Source organism: Bos indicus, chromosome 12, assembly GCF_029378745.1.
Source record: "Bos indicus isolate NIAB-ARS_2022 breed Sahiwal x Tharparkar chromosome 12, NIAB-ARS_B.indTharparkar_mat_pri_1.0, whole genome shotgun sequence".
NCBI classification, from domain to species: Eukaryota; Metazoa; Chordata; class Mammalia; order Artiodactyla; family Bovidae; genus Bos; species Bos indicus.
The window spans coordinates 52,527,828-52,550,255 of NC_091771.1; the positions used below are offsets into that span (position 1 = coordinate 52,527,828).

Sequence of the window (22,428 nt, forward strand, 5' to 3'; positions counted from 1 at the left end):
TCCTCCGTCCATGGGATTTTCCAGGCAAGAGTACTGGAGTGGGGTGCCATTGCCTTCTCTGTGACCCAGCCCTACAAACCATCCCAATCCCTCAAACTGGTCCACAGACCTTCCTGGATATGTCATCCATTATCGTCAAAACTCATTCCTCTTCAGTCTTGTCTCTGACTGAATGATCTCTCCCCTCCTTGGTGGGTTCTCCCAGAGAACCCTGCTCCCTCAGCCTCCTTCCCAGTGACAGCTGCTTTTCTTCTAATCCCATGCACTGTGCGGTCTGAAGGAAGAGGAGGGATCCTGTTTGCTCCTTATTTCTAATTTCTATTTCTCCCTCCTCCCTAAAACTCCCTGTCCTCCTTGAAGCCATTCCCTTGTGAGCATCTCTCCTTCCCTGGAGTCATCTCAAGGTCTCTGAGTCACTCACCCTCACTCTGTGGGGACTTCAGCACTTGGCTCACTGTTTCCCCACACTCCTCCCATTGTAATGTCTGAAAGTGAAAGTCACTCCGTTGTGTCCGACTCTTTGTAACCCCATGGACTGTATACTCCTCAAAATTCTCTAGGCCAGAATCTTGGAGTGGGTAACCTTTCCCTTCTCCAGGGGATCTTCCCAACCCAAGGATCGAACCCAGGACTCCCACACTGCAGGTGGATTCTTTACCAGCTGAGCCACAAGGGAAGCCCAAGAATACTGGAGTGGGTAGCCTATCGCTTCTCCAGTGGATCTTCCCAACCCAGGAACCGAACCAGCATGTTCTGCATTGCAGTTGGATTCTTTACCAACTGAGCTATCAGGGAAGCCCTCATAATGCATGGTGCTTCCCAAATTCGTGTAATGGATCCTTCCCATCCTAGACTTTCACTTTCTTGATCTCCTCTCCAATGATCTTGTCCATTGCCCTACCCCAGCCACCCACAGATTTTTCCCTTGTAAGAGTGAAAAAGTTGGCTTAAAGCTCAACATTCAGAAAATGAAGATCATGGCATCCGGTCCCATCACTTCATGGGAAATAGATGGGGAAACAGTGGAAACAGTGTCAGACTTTATTTTTCTGGGCTCCAAAATCACTGAAGATGGTGACTGCAGCCATGAAATTAAAAGACACTTACTCCTTGGAAGGAAAGTTATGACCAACCTAGATAGCATATTCAAAAGCAGAGACATTACTTTACCAACAAAGGTTCGTCTAGTCAAGGCTATGGTTTTTCCTGTGGTCATGTATGGATATGAGAGTTGGACTGTGAAGAAGGCTGAGCGCCGAAGAGTTGATGCTTTTGAACTGTGGTGTTGGAGAAGCCTCTTGAGAGTCCCTTGGACTGCAAGGAGATCCAACCAGTCCATTCTAAAGGAGATCAGCCCTGGGATTTCTTTGGAAGGACTGATGCTAAAGCTGAAACTCCAGTACTTTGGCCACCTCATGCGAAGAGTTGACTAGCTGAAACTCCAGTACTTTGGCCATCTCATGCGAAGAGTTGACTCATTGAAAAAGACTCTGATGCTGGGAGGGATTGGGGGCAGGAGGACAAGGGGACGACAGAGGATGAGATGGCTGGATGGTATCACTGACTCAATGGATGTGAGTCTGAGTGAACTCCGGGAGTTGGTGATGGACAGGGAGGCCTGGCGTGCTGCGATTCATGGGGTTGCAAAGAGTCAGACACGACTGAGCGACTGATCTGATCTGATCTGAAGAAACCATATACACTTCAAAACTTCAAAGTTTTCCTTTTTCTGGCTTCCATTTTCCATCTACTCACTTTCTATCTACACTTTCTGGTTCAGTCCCTCCAGTCCTCTGAGGCCAGAAGTTTCCCAGTCCCACAACCACCAGTCCATTGGTTCTATCGTCTTTCCACAGCCCTTCTCCCCTCACATCCTCACTTCCCTCCATGTCCATCTCAGCTCCCACAGTCCTTCACTGTAATCACCTCCTCACATACCCCTTCTCCTCCCTTGTCATCAGTCTTTATTACACTCTATTGGCTGAATTAGAAGCTTCCTTAAATCCACTCTCTGTTCAATCTGTTCCTGCCCCTGAAGTACTGAGCGTGGCAAAAGAAAGCAATGGCTATTGGCCTTATTTTAGTTCCATGAGCACTGACTTCAGCAGAGCCATTGGTGTTGCCCAGAGAGTCCTTGAGAGGCAGCATCATGGGGGATGGTTTATGGAGACAGACTTCTTGGTTTGGATTTTGCACTCTGCCCCTTACCAGCTGTATCATCACAGGGTATTTATTTTCACTTTCTGTGCCTCCATCTTTTCATCTATAAAATAGGAAGAAGTAGAATACTTATTTCTGGGATTGAAGGGAGGATTCAATGAGCTCGCTCTCTGTGCTTCCAAGACCAACCTTCCTGCATGTGCCCTCAGTCTCCTTACTTCCCATGTCTAAGCATTTTCTGCTCACTCTCCCGCACCATCAAATTTGCCATCTTACCTGGATCATTCCATCATCATATCTACATACTCTCATACGCTTCATTGACCTACCAACCTTCAGGTAGCTTCCCAATTTTCTCTTCCCTCTTCACTGTAAAGTGCCTCAAAAGAAATCTCTATGTCTATCCCTCCGCCTCCCATTTTCTTTGAGATCCACTCCTAGAAATTTTTTTTTTTCCACTACTGCTCCATCAAAACTGCCTTCGTCAGGTTTATCAATGACCCCTATATTGCCAACACCATGGTAACTCTTCACCCCAGTTTTATTTGACCTGTCAAATGTCTTGCATTTGGCAAGGCTAGTTACTCCTTCTGGAAACACTTGTCTCACTTGACTTCCTGGCACCACACCCTTGTATTTCTCTTCTTTTCTCTTTGGCTGCTTCTCTTCAGATTCCTTTGCTATTTCTTCCCCATATTCTTGATGTCTAAATATTGCTGGGATCAGGGGTTCCACCCTTGGCCCTCTTCCTTCTCTACTTAGGCTGACTTCCTGGGTGGTCTCATCCAGTTTCAAGTGTTAGATGCCATCTCAAAGTTGGTGATACTCTGTCTCCAACATCCTCATGGTTCAGTTTATTACTTCCTTCAGGTCTTGGCTTATATTTCACCTCACATGCAGGTGTTCCCACACCATCACTATATTCTCTCACTGTTTTATTTTCTTCTTAGTACTTTTCTTCATCTGCCATTTATTTATTTGTGTATAGAAAACCTTCTGGAAACAGGGAAATTATCCACTTTGTAGAGTGCTTCATGCATAGAAAGCTACCAATAAGTGTGTTAAATAAAAGCATGATTTCATTCAGTCCCAACAACACCCCCACAGTGCTGTTGGAAAGGTTACTACAAATGAGGAAATGGAATAATTTAGGCCCTTGTCACACAGCTGGCAATTCAGGCAGCCCAACTCCAGAGCCTACATGCTCCCTAGTGCACTGCAGAAGCCAGAGAGGTACAGAGTCGAGATCACAGGGTATTTCTATGGAATTTATCTCGAGGGTTATGGCGAACTACTTGGGTAGGAGTTTGGGGGTAGGGAAGTGACATACCCTGGGTAAAGTGCTGTGTGTGTGCATGATAAATCACTTCAGTTGTGTCTGACTGTTTGTGACCCTATGGACTGTAGTCTGCCAAGCTCCTCTGTGGGACATGGGATTCTCCAGGCAAGAATACTGGAGTGGATAACCATGCCCTCTTCCAAGGGATTTTCCCAACCCAGGGATCAAACCCATGTCTCCTGCATCTCCTGCATTGCACGTGGATTCTTTACCACTGAGCCACCAGGGAAACCCAAGTAAAGGGCTGACTCCATCCCAAACATGCCCATAATTGCCTGCTTCAGTTCCTGGGCAATCAAATCATGCCATTTCAGAGGCTGTCTTGGTGCTTTGTTGGAAAGTTTAGGCTGACAGTGTTTATAAGCTCTGCCAGCATCAAACTGGCCTGTGCTGTCAATGTTTAAGGTGGATTTAGTTAAGAGCTTCAAATCAACTTCATCTTAATGTCTATGGAATTGAAAACCTTTCTTGCTGTTTCCATAGCAGCTTGATAGTTGACATAATTCCTAAAGAAGCTTATATATTAATTTAGCCCAGGAACCATTTAGTCTGTTCATGTGCTGCTGACCCAAAATATCACAACTTGAGTGAGATAGTCTAGTAAATTACTAAGCTGTTTAAAGTACACATAATGTTTCAAGCTATAGTTGGGGAGGACAGGGTTTCCAAAAATCTGATTAAATTAAGTCTCCTGTAATTTACAGATTTGACTTCTTTAAAGTTTAGAACTCCAAACATCCTAGCCTTTCCAGTAGCTCACACAGGAGGCTTGTAAGACGCACGAGATATTTCCACATAGACAATAAACGTATTTGGTGAATAGATGTTAAAATTCACCTGGTTTCCATGGTGAAATGAACTGCTGTTTTCTGTTCTAAAGGGAACCAACTGTTCACCCTCCGATACCTCCAAAGCCCAGTTCCACTGTTTCATCTCCTAACCAGCTGAAGCAAGATAATAGGTAAGACCTAGCATTCCAGAATTTCTTGCAAAATGAAGTTTAAAGGAAATGACACCATATGAATTGTGACATGCAAAGCATGGTTATGTTTTTTGTGCAGGGTCACTGCAGAAGCACTTGGAAAGCTGCTCTAATTCCATTTGCCCACACAAATGTGTATTTATGTTTGCCTCTGGGGTCGCTGAGGGTAGGACACAACTGAGTGACTTCACTTTCACTTTTCACTTTCATGCATTGGAGAAGGAAATGGCAACCCACTCCAGTGTTCTTGCCTGGAGAATCCCAGGGAAGGGGGAGCCTGGTGGGCTGCCCTCTATGGGGTTGCACAGTGTCGGACACGACTGAAGTGACGTAGCAGCAGCAGCTGGATACTTATGGCTGCTACCTGTCCTGTGGAAACAGACTTTCAAGATAGAAACTGAGCAATAGTCACGCCCAGGAGATATTCATACTCAGGTGTCCTCTACTTTATGTATTGGGAACCAATATGTCAGGAAGCCTCTCTCCCTGTATATAAATATATATGTATATATGTGTGGCAGTGGAGGTTTAGTCACTCACTTGTTCCAACTCTCTGTGACCCCAAGGATAGTAACCCGCCAAGCTCCTCTGTCCATGGGATTTCCCAGGCAAGAAAACTGTGCAGGTTGCCGTTTCCTTCCCCAGGGGATCTTTCTGACCCAGGGATCAAACCCATGTCTCCTGCACTGAAGGTGGATTCTTCACCACTAAGCCACCAATGAAGCCCATTTATTGATATATATATGTATTGCTTATATATTGATATGTATATATATTGCAAAGAGTTGGATATGACAGCTATTGAATGACAGCAACAAGAACAAATATGTGTATAATATATATGTATATATTTATATACAAACACACACACACGTGTATATATATATATCTTAACTAGTTAAGATTCCCATTAAGAGCTACATTTTCTAACAAAAGATGTTCTTAAAACTTTGTGTTACTGTTCAAACCCTCCCTTACCTTAGAAAATACCTCTGGGTAGTTCTTTAGTCTTACTGAGACATTTGTAACTTATTTAAAAGCTACAACAAATTTTGAAAAATATTATAATTACCTTGCCTCCAAATCAAGGAAAAAAAAAGACGGACTTGCTTTTTCATTTTGAAACTCCAGTGCTCTCTAATTAATATTTAGCAACAAATACTTAAAGACTAATTTGGAGATCTGAGCACCTCCCCATGTGTTGCTGTTAAACAGTTTACTAATCTCAAGCTATTTTCCAAGACTCACACAGCACATTTCCACTATTGTTGAGAGATTTTTAAAATGGTGTCTCAGTGAAGACTGAATACATTAGATTTGCTTGATGGCCTGCCTTTGATTCTTTTGTATTTTTACTTTTTGATGGTGATTTTTTTGACAACATGTAGGACTATTGGAAAACTGTTCTTCATTAAGAGGATAACTTTGGCCAGAAAATGCTGATTGCGTGACAGGGCTATGTAGCTTTAGGCATTCAACTTAATGTGTTAAAAACTCAGGTCTGAATTTCTATTCACTGAAATGTCACAGGATCTTTGAAATTTTGTCCTTAGGAAGAGAAGATAATATTTTTCAATGTTAAAAAAATTCTTCTTCATTGAATTAATGAAAAATATAGGCCAGATTTATGACTTCTAATCTGTGCAATGGTTATAATTATACACTTGAAAATAACTTTTCAGGCTTTCTATCTTATATTATTTTTCCTTTTACTTTGACAGTATTGAGCAATGTAATATTAATGTGAATTGGATTTTTCAGAGGGCTAAAAAAGTTGGTGTTAGTACCTCCTGAATTCAAAACCTTGGATTCTAGAGCAGTGAATTGAATAGATTCAAAAGAAGCTAAATTTCATCAGAACTGGTCTAATCTGTTTTTAATACTCTAATTTATTTCTTCCACAAATGATCCTAAATATAAAATGAGGACAACTTGCATGTTTTAAACCCTGATTACTTTAATCACAGCAAGATGATTTTAATGAAAGAATATGAAAGGGAAGTGTTTCCTATGTAATTAACACATGTCCTCAGGAGTACAAAAAATAGTTGAATTTAGTTTCTTGAGAACAAGCAAGAATGTGTAAGTAGGTCAATTAGATACTTAGAAAAAAAGCTGAGAAAAGCCTTATACCACAAATTGTTACAGAACCTAACACTGTAAAATTTAATTCTAACAACTCAGTGTGGTCATTCCCAATGTGGTGGGTGTGCTGGAAAAATGAAAGTGTTTACCATATTATCTGAGCAAACATATTTTTTGATAGTATTCAAATGGGTTGAGTCTTTGAGAAAAAGATGTTCCTGACACCTAACAAAACATGATTTTTACTACTTAAAAACTTTGTATCATTATTTAATAGAGATAAGTGTATTTATCTAATAAAGATAAGTGCTTTATTGATGACTGAAAACTAAAATAAATGAACATGAACATATTTAGAAGTTTATTTCCACAGTGCTCTTATTCCAGAAAGCACACTTTCATCTCTTTGAATGTAAATGTTTCATAAATTTAAATTTAACAGAGAAGTGTTTTCTTATCTAACAGACATTATCTTTAATTTGAAAAATATAGGCAGATATATCCAGCTAAACCAAGTGTACATACAGAAGCCAACAGATCTGCTGAAAGAAATATAAGGTACAATGATCTATCCTGATATCTCTATATCTATATCTATATAATTGTATAAATGATAAAGTATGCTTTATTAGAACACTGAAACATACATGAAATTAATAAAACAGACAAAATCAGTTTTCCATCTGACTTCAATAGTGGGTAATAAATATTTTTATATGTACTTAGATAATTTTATTCCTTTTATTGCTATTTCTAAATATTACATTAAGAACAACCAAAATTCCCTGAATGTGATAACAGAATAAGATCAAACCCCTTAAGACAGGAAAATCTCTCTTTATTCCTAACACTTGTCCCAGAGTCTATGACATAAGCTGATGTTGATGTGTAAGGGAATAGGTGGAAATACAGTCATCTGACTGAATGTCTACAAAACCTTTGCTTGGAATTGGCTGTATGATAAGGTCACTGAGCTTCTCCTGCACCATCAGTAAAAGGCTTACAAATTGTATTGATGCTTTTGAGTAAGATTTCCCCATGACAGTCCTGGTTTATGCCTATTGTCTTAAACATCCCATCTGGTTTAGTATTTGTTTTAGATGTATCTTTATTTATTTATTTGAAAAAATACTATTTTTGAAATTAGTTTTTGAACAATGTTATTTTATAAGTCAACCAATATGATAAACCAGTTTGTTTTTTATGGTAAAAAACACAGCATTAATTTACCATCTTGTTCATGTGGGATAAGTCGCTTCAGTTGTGTCTAACTCTTTGCAACCCCATGGACTGTAGCCTTCCAGGTTCCTCTGTCCATGGGCTTCTCCAGGTAAGAATACTGGAGTGGGTTGCCATTCCCTTCTCCAGGGGATCTTCCCGACCCAGGTTATCAAACCCATGTCTCTTATGCCTACCTCCATTGGCAGGCAAGTTCTTTACCACTAGAGCCACCTGGGAAGCCCATCTTAATTTACCATCTTAACCATTATAATAAATCTTTATTTTAAACAATTTTTTTTAACTGAAAACACTTTTAAAAGTGCAAAACTTTATGTATTTTTTTTTCTTTATTATCCCCCGTGACTCTTAGACTTATGTCATGCAGATACCTTACCTTTTAGGAGAGTTAAAGGAGTTACCTACTGACTTAAGGTACAGTTGTATCTCAGCATTTTCTACAGTATGTCCTATGTGCCACAAGATATCAATGAATGTTCTGGGAAAGAGGCATTTAAAAGCCAACACATTTAGGAAACACAGGAGAATAGATTTCTCTATCATGAATTTCCAGAGCCTTCAGTGTGCATATATGTACATTCCAAATCTCTAAAAGTCAGTTATGTTTCCTCAGTTCACTTGACTACAAAATTCTTTCTTCATGGAACTCTGTTAACTTTCTATACAGTATTGTTTATGAAACACAGGTCTTAATTCAGGTAAACCTAAAATTATTCCTTTTCATGACCTAGAGATGTAAGTCCATTACATGTCAGGTGATTCCACGTACCCTACAGTTTTAAATGTACTTTCTTTCCCTTTGGAAGCCTAAGAAGACAGATACTTTCACTTCATATAAGGGGTTAATTGATCTTCTGAATATGTTGCTCAATGTTGCTTGAAAACTGCAAGTGTTAGTCACTCAGTCGTGCCCGACTCTTTGAGCCCCTGTGAGTGGTAGCCTGCCACGCTCTTCTGTCCATGGGATTCTCCAGGCAAGAATGCTGGAGCAGGTTGCCATTCCCTTCTCCAGGGGATCTTCCCAACCCAGGGATCGAAGCTAGGTCTCCTGCATTGGCATGTGGATTCTTTACCATCTAAGCCACCAGGGAAGCCCAAGGATATATGCTCAGTGCCATTATAATGTTATGTATAATGTATGCTCAGTGACATTATAATGTTCTCTGGTTGATAGAAAAACTTCTAAACATACTCTGTGTTTACTTGTGCAGTTAATTGAATTTCCCCCCCATATCCTTTTTAAGTACATAACTTGCACATAGCCGATACACGTCTTTAGGAGAAACTGTAATTATTTCAGTGAGCACTAGGTGGCAGAGGCGATGCCCCGGTGGAGTGACTGGCGTGCACGTGTGCCCTTGTGTGAGTGCTGTGAGCTGATGTGATAGGCTATTGTTACTCAGTTAAAGTCAGTAATTTCTGATAACGTATGGACTTTTGCTTTCTTCACTGAACACAGTTACTTTAGTTCCTTTAAGCATAGCTCAGTTGTCATTGACATGAGTTTATTTTTCATTGTTTGAAGGAGTCAGGATCTGGAGAACATTGTCAAAGTGGCCACTTCGCTTCAGAAAACTAACAAGGGGTGAGCGCTCAAGAGGTTTTGAACTTGCATTTTTCTTCTCTCTCTGTTTCAAAAATGCTTAGCCAGTACCTTTAAATCTTCCAAATATGAACGAAAGCCTGATGCTGCTTATTATATATAATTTGAAGGAAGAAAGAGTCACTCTCTAGATTAGTGTTCCTGAGAAACGGGTAATACTGACACGGACGGACACTCTTCTTTCTCCGCTTTCTCTTCTGTGGAGTGACGCTCATGGTGCTGACCTTGCTCCAAATCCCCAGTCCTGTATGTATGTTCTGACCCGGGTCTGTGCTTGTCCATCTCCCCAGCACCCCCATATAGAATACCCCAGGTTATTTTCAACTTCCTCCCCAAACGTGGTATTTCCTGCCTTCTCTGTGTTCTTTCATTCAGGCAAGCCCACCTTTCTGGAATCATTTTTGATTCTTCCATCTTGACCCCTCTATGTAGTATCAAGCATGTGTGGATTAAATGTCTAAAGTGCCCTGCACACACCCATGGTCTCACCCAGTTCAAACCCTCATTGGTTCCGTCACAGGTTATCAGAGTAGCTATTCAGACTGACTGACACTCCTCCAGTCTCTTCTCCCACTAGACCATTACTACCATCACTGCTGGAGTTTTCTTTCTATGATTCTGCTTGAAAAATCACTCCACGTGGCTCCCCATGGCCTAGTCAATTGCATATAACGTCATGTAACGCCTTTGTTAACCTGGTTCTGACATAACATTCCTTAGCAATTTTGGACTTCACCAGTTCCATTTATCCTACATTCAATACCAAATTAAACCACTTCCTTTCTGAAGTTTCCAGAGCCTCTGCCTTTGTCTATACCATTCTATTCATGACGCCTTTTCCAGCCTCAAGGCCACCGTATCAATACATTCAAGTTCTACCCATTTTTCAAGATCCAGATCAGATACCAACGCCTCTGTGAGGTCTTTTCCAAGTGAGTGACCCAGTGAGATGTGACTTCTGCCTCCTTAAGCGATTAGAGTCCTAGTATTCAAGTTACATAACAGCTAATCATATTTAGTATTGTTTTGTGGTATTTATGTAAATGTCTCATCTTCTTTGTTATCTCTTTAATCTCCTAGAGCAGGTATTTTGTCTTTCTCACCATCTGTCATCTGCAAAGTCTAACACAATGCTTTGTGCAAAGCAGAAGTGTTTATATAGTGGATAATGGTAAGACAATGCTGAGCAGTGAGAAAACCTTGGGTATAAACATTCCGTGGTTTAATCCCATGCCTACAGAATTTTTTTCCTTGTTCAGTGGAAGTTAGCAGTGCTAAGAGGGTTGTTAGGATTGCCAGCTCAAAGACCTGAGAAGGAGTCACAGAAGTGATGGTGAGCTCTTCTCTGCAGCTCATGGACACAGTCTAAATTTGGACAGAGACAGTGGAAAGTATCCTAAAATTTTTATTTTCATTTCTTCCGTTGTCTAAGTGTCTAGATTTCTCATTTTTTAATTTATTTTTGTTTGAGGAATATTTTTATGGGGATTGAACAGTGTTTTGGACTGGATAATTTTTGACAGCTGTTTAAGGGAGAGATAGGTGAGTGATGCCGAAGGGCAATTACGGTTTGGCACCAGTCAAACAAAAACAGTGAGAGCTTCAGTTGGATTAGCTTTCCTGTCCCCTCTTCCTCACCAGGATACACAAATTCCACAGCCAGACACGTTATTCACAGGGAGAAGCTGCTACTTTGACGGGGACCGGGGGAAATGTCTGATGCTCTGGGCTATATGTAGGGACTCGATATAGCTTTTATGTTTATCTGAGTTGCTTTGTAATACTCCTTTGGGAAATGGACTATTACTCCTATCTGACTAAGAGCATTTAATTTATTGCAAATGCAGTGGTGAAACTTAATATCCAAGCTTTCATCAACTTGATGCCATTTTTAAAGCCCAGCTTCTTCATTCACAATGCAGTCCACATTTTACTTAATTTCCCACAGAGTGTCTTTTCATGACCTATGCTAATTTTCTTGTGGAACCCCATATCCTGATAATCTCATCATTGTGACTCACCAGTCAGAAAGGTTTGGAGCGAAAATGTATAGAGCTTGCTCTTTCCCTAGAGGGCATGGAACAGATTTGTAGCCTCAGAGTTGGAAGGTAGAATTTCAAATAAGAGATGACAATATAGTGTTGTGTTAGGGTCTGGGTAACATTTGTCCCATGCAAGGATAGAACATTAATCCATTTTTTGTCAGGATTAGCAACTTTCACATTTCTATATTTATTCTCAGCCTTTGGCTCTACCAATGAATACGCAATATTACTTGAAAGGATTCATCTCTGTGATGGCCGTTGATTGAATAAGTTTTTCAGGTCCCTGAGAGGACCATGCCAGTAACTCTTCTGGTGATCTGCTGTACCAGGCATCTCTAAGCACATTAGTGACTCAGTGACCTCTCGAGAGCTGAGCCAAAGTCTTGGTGCCTCTAAATTCAGTTTAAAAAATAAATATGGCAAGCATTTTAAAAATGAAAACATTAATATTGCCTGGGTACTGTTTACTATAATTGCCAAAATTAATTGAGAGTTTATGACATGCTAGGCATCACGCTGATCACTTTCTATTCATTAACTTATTGGTTCTTTTCTGAGGTGGGGACGATTAGTATTCTTACTTTGCAACTGAAAAAACTGAGAGAGCAAGAGGTTAGACAACTCACCCAGAGTCACCAAGTAATAAGCAGTAAAGCCTGGATTGGAATCCAAGTATCCCTGACTTGGGAACCTGAATGTCTAACTACCTACTTCCTTGGCCTCCTGGTCTACACCAGTGATGACTCAAGAAGAAAGAGGAACATTGAGAAAGTGTGGAAAATGTGTGGTTTTAGAGCAGGAAGAAGAGAGAACCAAGATTTATGAACTGGAAAACTGGATGAGGAAGGCAAGAGAAATGAGGGTAAAGCGGGTAGATAGAAGGGATGAGGGGAGGAGGTTCTGTGAGGAGCAAACAGGAAGGAAAATCCACTCCAGTCACCTTCTTGGGGGAGAGGGCTGAGCTAAGGAATATTCCAGAACCCAGGGGTTTGGCTTAAACAGGTAGCTCCTGAAAAAGCAGCCAATAGACTTCACAGTTCTCAAATACAAAAGCAGGAGAGCAAATCTAGCTGACCTGGAATGAGGGAGAGTAGAATTCCAAAAAGAGACCAGACTTACTGATAAACAAGTATTTTCCAAAATTTTCTCTGTGCAAGCACATTATGCAAAGATAGAATCTATAATAAGTCAACATACCTATATTTTTTGATGCACTTTGACCTTGTATTAAGCATCTACTGTGTGAAAAACTCCGGATTAAGCACTGAAGAGGATCCAATATAAAACTGTTCTAAATTTTAAGTGGTGTGGGAGTGTGTGTATGTGTCTGTGTTTCTCTCTATGTACACTCACACTTATATATGTAGAAGCAAGGAGACAATTGTGTGACTATTACTGGGTTGGGCAAAAAGTTTGGTTAGTGAATAAGTTATTCAATAAAATTCTTGGTGAATCTGAAAAACATGTCTTATTTTTACTTAAAATTAAGCGAACTTTTTGGCCAACCTAATACATTACAAAGTATAGCAAGGTAAGTACCATAAAGGAGATATAAAAACCCAAAACACTGCAAAGCTTCCAAAAATGTAGGACTCTCTATTCACTAAAAGGACTGGGAAAGATTTGTTGCAGAAAGGTCTGTCTGAGGAGAGCTTTGGAAGATAGACATGTTTTTCATGGATGATGAAGGTGGGATATTTGTTGAACTTCAGAAAACTCAGAAACAGTTGTTTTAAGCTGAATCTGTCCCTGACTTTTACTGAATGGAGATATTCTTTCTCTTCCCAAAGTGAAGAATTGGATAATCTCATCAAAATGAACAAAAGTTTGAATAGGTAAGATCTTTTTTTTTTTTTTTTTGCTTTATTACTGAATTCCCTTTGGTGCTTTTCAGTAGTTTAGAGCATGAGGACCCATATACTGGGCTAGTCAAAAGTGTCCTACAAATCTTGGACAAAAAGCTTGCAGAAATCTTCATTTCATCATTGTTACAAATGGTTATTACAATTTAAAGGTACTAATATTAAACTGTCATTGATTTTCATACACCATTGTTTAGTAAAGCAGTTATAAAAATAAACACATTTATCTTCCTGAAATTCCATTATATTAGTATGTAAATAGTTTTGTTTGGTCACTGAATGCTTTTAGTTTAATCACTACAAAACCCACTAATTTTCTTAGTTAATATTACCTGCTTATTTTGAATCATTTGTAATTGCATAATTTACAGATCTTATTAATTGAAGCTTGAAGTGCAATTTTAGTTTTCTCTCTGTTACTTGGCCCACTAATGCACAAAATAAGTAGGTACCAGAGTGAAGGAGAAACAAAGCAAATATCAAATGAGTTCATAGATCTGATGATAAAGAGATGTGATTTTTCATGCCCTGTGTTGACAAAAATGATCTATTAATAAATGACTACCAAGGACTCACCTGGAAGGAAAGTTATGACCAACCTAGACAGCATATTAAAAAACAGAGACATTACTTTGACAACAAAGGCCCGTCTAGTCAAGGCTATGGTTTTTCCAGTGGTCATGTATGGATATGAGAATTGGACTATAAAGAAAGCTGACCACTGCAGAATTGATGCTTTTGAACTGTGGTGTTGGAGAAGACTCTTGAGAGTCCCTTGGACTGCAAGGAGATCCAACCAGTCCATCCTAAAGGAGATCAGTCCTGGGTGTTCATTGGAAGGACTGATGTTGAAGCTGAAACTCCAATACGTTGGCCACCTGATGCGAAAAGCTGACTCATTTGAAAAGACCCTGATGCTGGGAAAGATTGAGGGCAGGAGGAGAAGGGGACAACAGATGATGAGATGATTGGATGGCGTCACCAACTCAATGGACATGGGTTTGGGTGGACTCCAGGAATTGGTGATGGACAGGGAGGTCTGGCGTGCTGTGGTTCATGGGGTTGCAAAGAGTCGGACACGACTGAGTGACTGAACTGAACTGAACCAATGACTCACTACGATTTGCTGCTTTTCAGTTTGTTTTTTTTTTTTAATTTACAGAGAGAGGAGGTATTAGATCAGGAATCAGACTCCGCAGTCTGATGAGGCCAGGCGGGTAGAGATGCATGAAGGGAGCTGGCTCTGAAACATGGAGGGAGTGCCTGTCTCAGATGCCTGAATGTTTCTCAGCTCCAATTGCAATGTGAGAATTTGAGCCCAGAGTTGCAGGACACTTTCAGGAGATTCTGAAACTCCAGGCGTCCACATGTCATGATCAGCTTTGTAAATATTGGCTCATACTATAACATTTCTTGAATGCAAACAATGGACTTATTACAGCTTGCAGCTCCCCAGTTTGTATCTTCTTTTCTTTTCTCCAAGGTCCACTGCAGTTTAATATTTGAGTCTAGGAAAAAAATCTGTTTGGAATAAAGTGATTTCAAGAATTGTGGCTCATCTTTCCCAAACAACTTCTATTTCCTATCTCAGATATAAACTGATCTTTGCTTATATGAGTTAAGTATCCATCATTAATAGTGACAAGGTTTTTTACTCAATTCTTTTAAAGAAATCAAGGTCTCGATGGTCTCTTCAGAGCAAATCTTAAGTCAGAATTAATGGAGAAAAGGTAAGTGCATCTGTCTCTAACCTGAAAATATTATCTTCCAGATTGCTTGTTTTATTCTTTCAGACATTAGCTGGAAGGGAGTTATCTCCTCTGGCATAAAAATGTGCTAACAGATGGGGCGGTGCACTCAGTATTGTACATGTAGTTCAGACATAATTGCCCAGAAGGATTTCTGCTGCTCTATTCAGTAAGAGTAAATGAGCAATTCATGAAAATTTTTTACTGTATCTGACCTTTCAAGATAACATAATTTTTTTTTCAATATGCAGTCTCTTATTTTAATTTCTTTGTGTTTTTTAGAGCCAAAAGCCTTGAAAATCTCATCTTTGTGAATACCCGGACAGATAAAGATGGCAAAGGGTAAGATCTGATTGAGACTCTTACAGCCTTTTTTGATTGATTTGTAAACTGTGTGCCATTTCCTGGGGGAGACCTTCTGCTCAAGACAAGAGTCAGACAGGCTGGTGGAACAGACCCTTGATCAGGGTCAGGAGATGGGGGGGCGGGTATCTTGGTGCTACCTCTGTCACTAGGATCAATCAGGGTGACCCTGGACAAGTGGCCTCTGTTTCCTCAATCCATAAAATGAAGGGTATGATCTAAATAGATGGTCTCCAAGTTCCCTCTTACATCTAAAAGTGAAAGAAATCAAACAGATCACTAGACGTAGTGGACAATAGGCTGGTTTATGGACTAAATATATTCACTATAAGACATTTTGATGCCAATTGTATAGCCCCTCACCCCTGAAGTCTTTACCAGGGACTAAAGCATTTTTCAATTGGAATGTTGATCAACTCACTTCATTTGTCTATCACTCAGATGCACTTGTAAACATCTCAAGGTCAAAAGCCATGCTTTTATTGACTTTGTATCATAAAAAGTGTTAATTAATGGTCAGTAACTGAACATTTAAAGAAGTGGACTTACAGTTCTAGACTGACACTGATATACTAGAAAATGAATTACTACTGATATTATTTTTCATGTTGAAAAATATCAAACTTTTGACAGTTTCATTAAAGAAAATCCCAGAACAATCAAGAACTGCATAAGGCTAAAGACGTATGGGGTCTCCACTGCTTTTTCTCCAGATTGGCTATTTTTACCTTGTATTCGGTTAATCATTAGATTTGCCTTCCTAACATGATGATTTCTATTGTCCTGGTTATCTTTAAAAACCATTAATCTCTGCCAATCTGTGCACAGGCAGATATTCCAGCTTTCCTGGTCAAGCTTGGAAGTATGCCTTCTTAACCCTCTCTAATGTAGAGCATTTAACAAAATCTATATAGTAAAAATTGTTGACAATCACCACCTCCATTCAGACATTGAATACTTATTAACAATGTATTAGTATAGTATGAATCAGCAAGCATTATTATGGGTGATTTTTTTTTTAATAGAGAACAGATGAAGTGAGAAAACAGTCAATTCTCTATAAGTGGTTATATGAGTTTTCCATTAAAGTGGTGTAAATTAGGAAAAGGGAGATGAGTATCACAAGTCAATCATTGTATGGGCTAGGGAAGAAGTAAAAAGGGAATGATTTGTGATCTGGGATAGCTTGATAGTGACTGGGCTTTGATGCAGAAAAGACAGCTCTCAATGGTGTAGTAGGCGGCAGGCATAGTTCTTTTTCCTTCTTCCCTCCTTCTTCTTTATACAGAAAGAAAACCTCAGATGTCAACAGTCTTATCACAGTGAAAGACAGAGACAGATGAAAATAACATTGAACAATCGGGGGATTTAGAAAGATTAGCTTTCATTTTCCCTGTTTTAAGCTATCAGCCTGTGAAAGTTTTATTGGTTGTGACCAACTCATATAAAGCACTGGAGTCATCATAGAGTTATTTCTACTTTTCCAAGGTTTCTTTTTATTAAAGATAACTTTTCTAAATCTTCAAAGTGTTTAGATTCAAAATGCTGATCCTCTGATTTCTACCCTTAATATGAATGATTTTCATGTTTAAGGCAGACAATAGCTCAACACGTGTATTAAAGTTAGCTTCCCACCAACCCACCCTCGAAGGATAAAGAAAGCAAAAGTTGAAATGTGGAAAGAACTTTTAAATTGAGTTAATCACGACTGAGTCATGGTTGGGCCCTCACTATAGGATAGTTAGCATATCAGCATTTGGCATGAGAAGAGCTGCTTGAATTAAATATTTCTAAAGACTTCTGATGTTTTAGGTGCTGATAACATCTTACTCCTATTGTGAGAAATCTGCTGTTGAATTTTTCTCTTTCTCTCTTCACTGCTCTGCTCTCTCCACCCCCTCCAATGTTGTAAAGAAACCAAGGCCTTGGAAGTCTTATTAAAGTTAATCAAAGGGCTGACAAAATCAAGAAAGGGTAAGTAAAGCTTCTAACATGATGGGGCTCCCTTTTTTCATGCTAGCTTTTTACACCTCATTAGAAATGGAGTGTTATGGTTTCCTCTGTCACAGATGAGCCATTGTACTTTGGGGTCTGTCAGAGAGAGGAAGTAAGGAATATGATGAATCCTGTTTCTATAAGACCACATGCTTGCGTTGCCCTAATGTGCAAGAAAGCCTGTTATTCTATATTTTCTTAAATAACTTAAAAATGAGACAAATTTTCTATTTAAATTGAGAAATATAAAGGACAAAAAAGCAAAGTGAGAAGTGTGTTGGTAAAGTTTTTTTTTTTTTTTAAATTTTTTTGGTTGTCTTGGGTCTTAGCTGCGGCATGAGAGATCTAGTTCCCTGACCAGGGATTGAACCTGGGCCCCCTGCATTAGGAGTGTAGAATCTTAACCACTGGACCACCAGGGAAGTCCTGGTGAAGCTTTTTAAATTGTGAAAATTAATAAAGATAAGCTAAGGAAAAATTACATCACAATTTCTCCAGTCAGTTGGCCCTGGAAACATCTGACACCCTTTCAGGAATGTTCTTGTTTATATGGTTTTCAGAGAAAACTGAATGCAACCTAACTGATACAGGTTTTCATATTTTTCCCAAAGAAGCCAAGATCTCAAAGAGGTTATTAAAGCAAATGCCACGACAGATCAGACAAGCAGAGGGTGAGATCAGCTTTTATGTTTCCGAATCTTGGTTATTTTCCCCTGGGTTAGCTGTGTGATTTTCTCAGCCCATTGAAGGGGGACATATCTTTGAGTCTGGCTCCTCTCCTCTGTGTCTGAACCCTATTGCCCCGAGCTTTACCCTGGAGAGTCTATAGAATGTTCTATCTTAATTTAAATTCACGTAGCCCAATAGAATCCTAGAGATTAAGTTAACTTTTTATTGATAGATATGTTTTATAACAAAAATTAATTTAATACTAGTATAATAATTTTCTCTGAAAGCTTGAATTAATCATAAATAATGTGGAATGTGTATATTAAAAAATACTATGGGAATACTTTGAAACTGATCTAATTTTCTTTTTTTTAAGAAGTAAAGACCTTGATAGCATTATCAAAGTGAATCCCAAAGAAAGTGCAAACACCACTGGGTAAGACATACTAGTGTCTTTAAATCTGATTTCTGTAAGTGACAATAAAATAAAATGAGTTGACATTTTAATTTCAGAAACATGTTTTACTAGCATGGAATTGGATAATAATGAGGGGCTACATGACCTTTCACTGTCTGACTCTTTGCAACCCCATAGACTGTAGCCTGCCAGGCTGCTCTGTCCATGGGATTCTCCAGGGAAGAATACTGGAGTGGGTTGCCATTTCCTTCTCCAGGGGATCTTCGCAACTCAGAGAGTGAACCTGGGTCTCCTGCATTGCAGGAACATTCTTTACCATCTGAGCCACAGGGAAGGACAAAGATAAAATGATTTGGCACTTTAATTTCATAAACATGTTTTACTAGTATGGAATTGGATAAGAATGATGGGTCACATGACCTTTCCTCCTTGCTCCCCATAAGATTGCTTATTTTTGAAGAATTGTGCCAATGTTTGATAGGAAGTTGCCTTTTCTCCCAGATTTTGGTTTGGCTTTAGAGGTGAGTTATTGAATTGAATTCCTTTGTGTCTAAAGAAAGTGAAATCTTGACATTTTAAAAGTGAGTTTTTAAAATGGCAAAGGTAACCAAGAGTGAGGCTAGACTAAAATTCATGACAGCAACTTCTCTACGGATGGTGTCTCAGAAGGCGATCTAAGGGAGGCGCTGGGCGGTACACACTGCGAGTAAGAGCCTCTCATCCTGGCCTTGCTCAGAGCTGGGCCCACAGGCAGCAGGGCCCAGTCACAGTACCTCTGCCAGCTCCTCCTGCCACCTTTGGATTCGGGCTGTGCCCTTTCTGATATTTCTCAGTGCCTTTTAATGGAGGAAACATTCATCTCCCCAAGAAGTGAGTCGTTTATTTTCCTACCATGTTAAGGCCTTTTTCTTGCTCTTATAATTTACCATAATCTAATTATGGGCTTTCCTGTTGGCTCAGATGGTAAAGAATATGCCTGCAATGCAGGAGACTTGGGTTCAATCCTTGGGTTTGGAAGATCCCCTGGAAAAGGGAATGGCTACCCACTCCAGCATTCTTGCCTGGAGAATCCCATGGACAGAAGAGTCTATTGGGCTGCAGTCCATTGGGTTACAAAGAGTTGGACATGACTGAGCAACTAACACACACACACAATTTAATTATATTCTAAAAGGCTTGATTTGGGGGAGTGGTTGCATTTATATGAAGATATCTATTTTTATTATTTTAATACTGTAAAACTATTATTTATATTATTACTGTCATCTAAAAATAAAACAGGCAATTATATCTGATTTATTAGATGGAAATTTACATTATATCTGGATCCAGTATAGAACTTTATCTATTAATAACTTATGTTACTTCAGTGCCATCCATCTGGGATATTCAAACAAGATATATCTGAGGGCAAAGTTGATTTTGTTAAATAGTAAGTCTTTTAATGTATACATACACATTTTGAGAATAAAACAGAAACATGCTAAGTTTCTTGTTGATAAATTAAGAAACTTAAATGGTTTTTAGCTCAGGATGTGAGAGAAGAGTTTTAATTTGCATTTAGAGCTTTAAAAATTACATTGATAGAGAATGTGTATATTTTATCACTTCTTAATTTTTCCAATCATTGTTCACTTGATTAGTGTTTTATTTTAATGACATTCATTAAAACTCATTTCCTTACTCAAAGGAAGCAAGACCTCAATGGGCTTATTAAAGTAAACCCTGAAACACATAAAAATATTAAGAGGTAAGTAATTTAAAGCTTTTCATTTCTCCTTTGACATTTATAAACTTACTAGAATTCTGAGTATTTGCATTCAGGAGAGCAAATTGGAATTCAAACCAAACTGAACTATTTTTTCCCAAATACATCATATTAAGCAATTCTGTATGACTGATACACAGAAGTGACCTCTTGCATTTTATTCTCAGGTGACATCTGCTATAAGGTAGATTTTGAGAAATTTAATGGGAACTTGACCACCTTATCTAGTATTTATTGCTTTGTATGTATGTGTGTGTGAGGATGTATGTGTATGTACAGTGTAAATAGTAATGTCATATGTACACACTCTATATTTAGAATGGATAACCAACAAGGGCCTACTGTATACCACAGGGAACTCTGCTCCATGTTATGTGGCAGCCTGGGTGGCAGAGAAGGTTGAGGAAGAAGGGATACATGTATATATATGTTGACTCCTTTTGCTGTCTACCTGAAACTATCACAACATTGTTAATTGGCTATATTCCAATATAAAATAAATCAAATTTTTAAAAAATATACTTTAAGTTAATTTTATTTATTAAAGATATAAAAAACTGTGTTATGTATAAATGTATGTGTGCATATATAAGTGTGTTGATATGTGTATGAGTGTGTATTAATCTGGATTCTCCAGAGAAACAAAACAGTAGAATATACAGTAGAAATACAGTAGGATATACAGGTAGAAAGGGAGATTTATTATAAGGAATTAGCACATACCCTTATGGATGCTGAGAGTTCCCAAGATCTATTGTTGGCAAGCTAGAGACCCAACCAGTTGTGTAGTTCCAGTTCCAGTTTGAAGGCCTTAGACCAGGAGAGCCCACGTTTAAGCTTCAGTTCAAGGGCAAGAGAAGAGCAATGTTTCAGGTCAAGCACTCAGGCAGGCAAAGTCTCCTCTTACCTCAGCCTTTTTGTTCTATTCAGTCTTTCAACTGAATAGCCATGGCCCACCCATGTTGGGGATGGCCATCTGCTTTACTCAGTCTACAGATTCAGATGTTAAGCTCATCCCCAAACTCCCCCACAGCATACCTGGAATAATATTTGACCAAACATCTGGGCACCCTGTGGCCTGGTCAAGCTGACCTGTGAAATTAACCATCACAGTGTGGATATGAAAGTGAAAGTGTTAGTTGCTCAGCCATGTGACTCTCTGCAATCCCATGGACTGTAGCCCACCAGATTACTCTGTCCTTGGTCTAAACCACGAGGAAAGCCCATCGCAATGTGTATATTTATATATATAAATAAATGTATATGTGTGTATGTAAGTAGTATGTGTGTATAAGTGTACGTGTATGAATGCATAGTGAATATAAATAAGTGTATTCTGTGGGTGTGTAAGTAGTGTGTGTGAATGTGTTTATGTACAGATCATGTATGCATGTATACTATATTTGTATGCAGTGTGTATATGTGTATGTTGTGTAATGTATGTTTAAAGATGAAGAGGTTAACAAAGTGTACTTTGTAAAAGACTTGCCCTACCCGTGAATTGCCAAGGAAATCTGGAAAGCTTATGTCCTCTTGCTTTTTTTTTATTTTTTAAAAGACAGATGGAACATATCTGAAACTGAGCTTGTTGTCATGTTGCTGAGAAGCATACCAAGTAATTCCATGTGGTTTCTTTTGAACCTCTTTCCATTCGTTCACTCAGTACATGATATTAGGAGTTGATTCTAAACTGTGGCACTAAAGCCTGCAGGCCCCGGCTAGCTGAAGCTGGTGTGCATCGTCAGGCCGTCCTGTTCTCAGCAGTGCTGGTGTGGTTGCAGACCCAGTGACCCATTGTGTTACAGACGTGCAGTTTTTTGCAGCCAATAAACTAAGAAGAAAGTGCTGATTTCCCTGGTTACCTAGGTGTTTCAGGGAGGGAGCTTGAGGCAGTGAAAGGGAGCAGGGAGTCTAAAGGATCAGGGTTCAAATTCTGGCCTTGTCACTTCCCCCATGCTTCAATTTAGAGATCATAATGCTATCATACTTGGCACATTGGAGATACAAATAATTAACAGCGATAATAAAGATTCACATGAATTATGTTTTCTTAATGATTTAGATGGGGCTTCCCTGGTGGCTCAGCGGTAAAAAATCTGCCTGCCAGTGCAGGAGATGTAGGTTTGATCTCTGGGTAGGAAATATCCACCAG

The 22,428-nt window shown here is 39.2% G+C and overlaps 1 protein-coding gene and 1 non-coding gene across 13 annotated transcripts in view; one reads left to right on the forward strand and one right to left on the reverse strand.

The window, feature by feature from the left end:
- SCEL (sciellin) overlaps positions 1-22,428 on the forward strand; it is a 140,464-nt gene that overhangs the window by 65,972 nt on the left and 52,064 nt on the right. For 8 of the 12 annotated variants that reach the window (XM_070800358.1, XM_070800363.1, XM_070800364.1 and 5 more), the window contains 10 exons: positions 4,380-4,460; positions 7,059-7,124; positions 9,331-9,390; positions 13,244-13,288; positions 14,986-15,045; positions 15,346-15,405; positions 17,341-17,400; positions 18,033-18,092; positions 18,467-18,526; positions 20,199-20,258. In XM_070800358.1, the coding sequence (XP_070656459.1) occupies positions 4,380-4,460; positions 7,059-7,124; positions 9,331-9,390; positions 13,244-13,288; positions 14,986-15,045; positions 15,346-15,405; positions 17,341-17,400; positions 18,033-18,092; positions 18,467-18,526; positions 20,199-20,258 (612 nt within the window). The remainder of the gene's footprint in view (positions 1-4,379; positions 4,461-7,058; positions 7,125-9,330; positions 9,391-13,243; positions 13,289-14,985; positions 15,046-15,345; positions 15,406-17,340; positions 17,401-18,032; positions 18,093-18,466; positions 18,527-20,198; positions 20,259-22,428) is intronic. The other 4 variants (XM_070800360.1, XM_070800361.1, XM_019971594.2 and 1 more) reach the window with 4 other exon arrangements.
- TRNAR-CCU (transfer RNA arginine (anticodon CCU)) lies at positions 17,771-17,843 on the reverse strand. Its single transcript has one exon. It is a non-coding gene; the product is annotated as a tRNA-Arg (tRNA).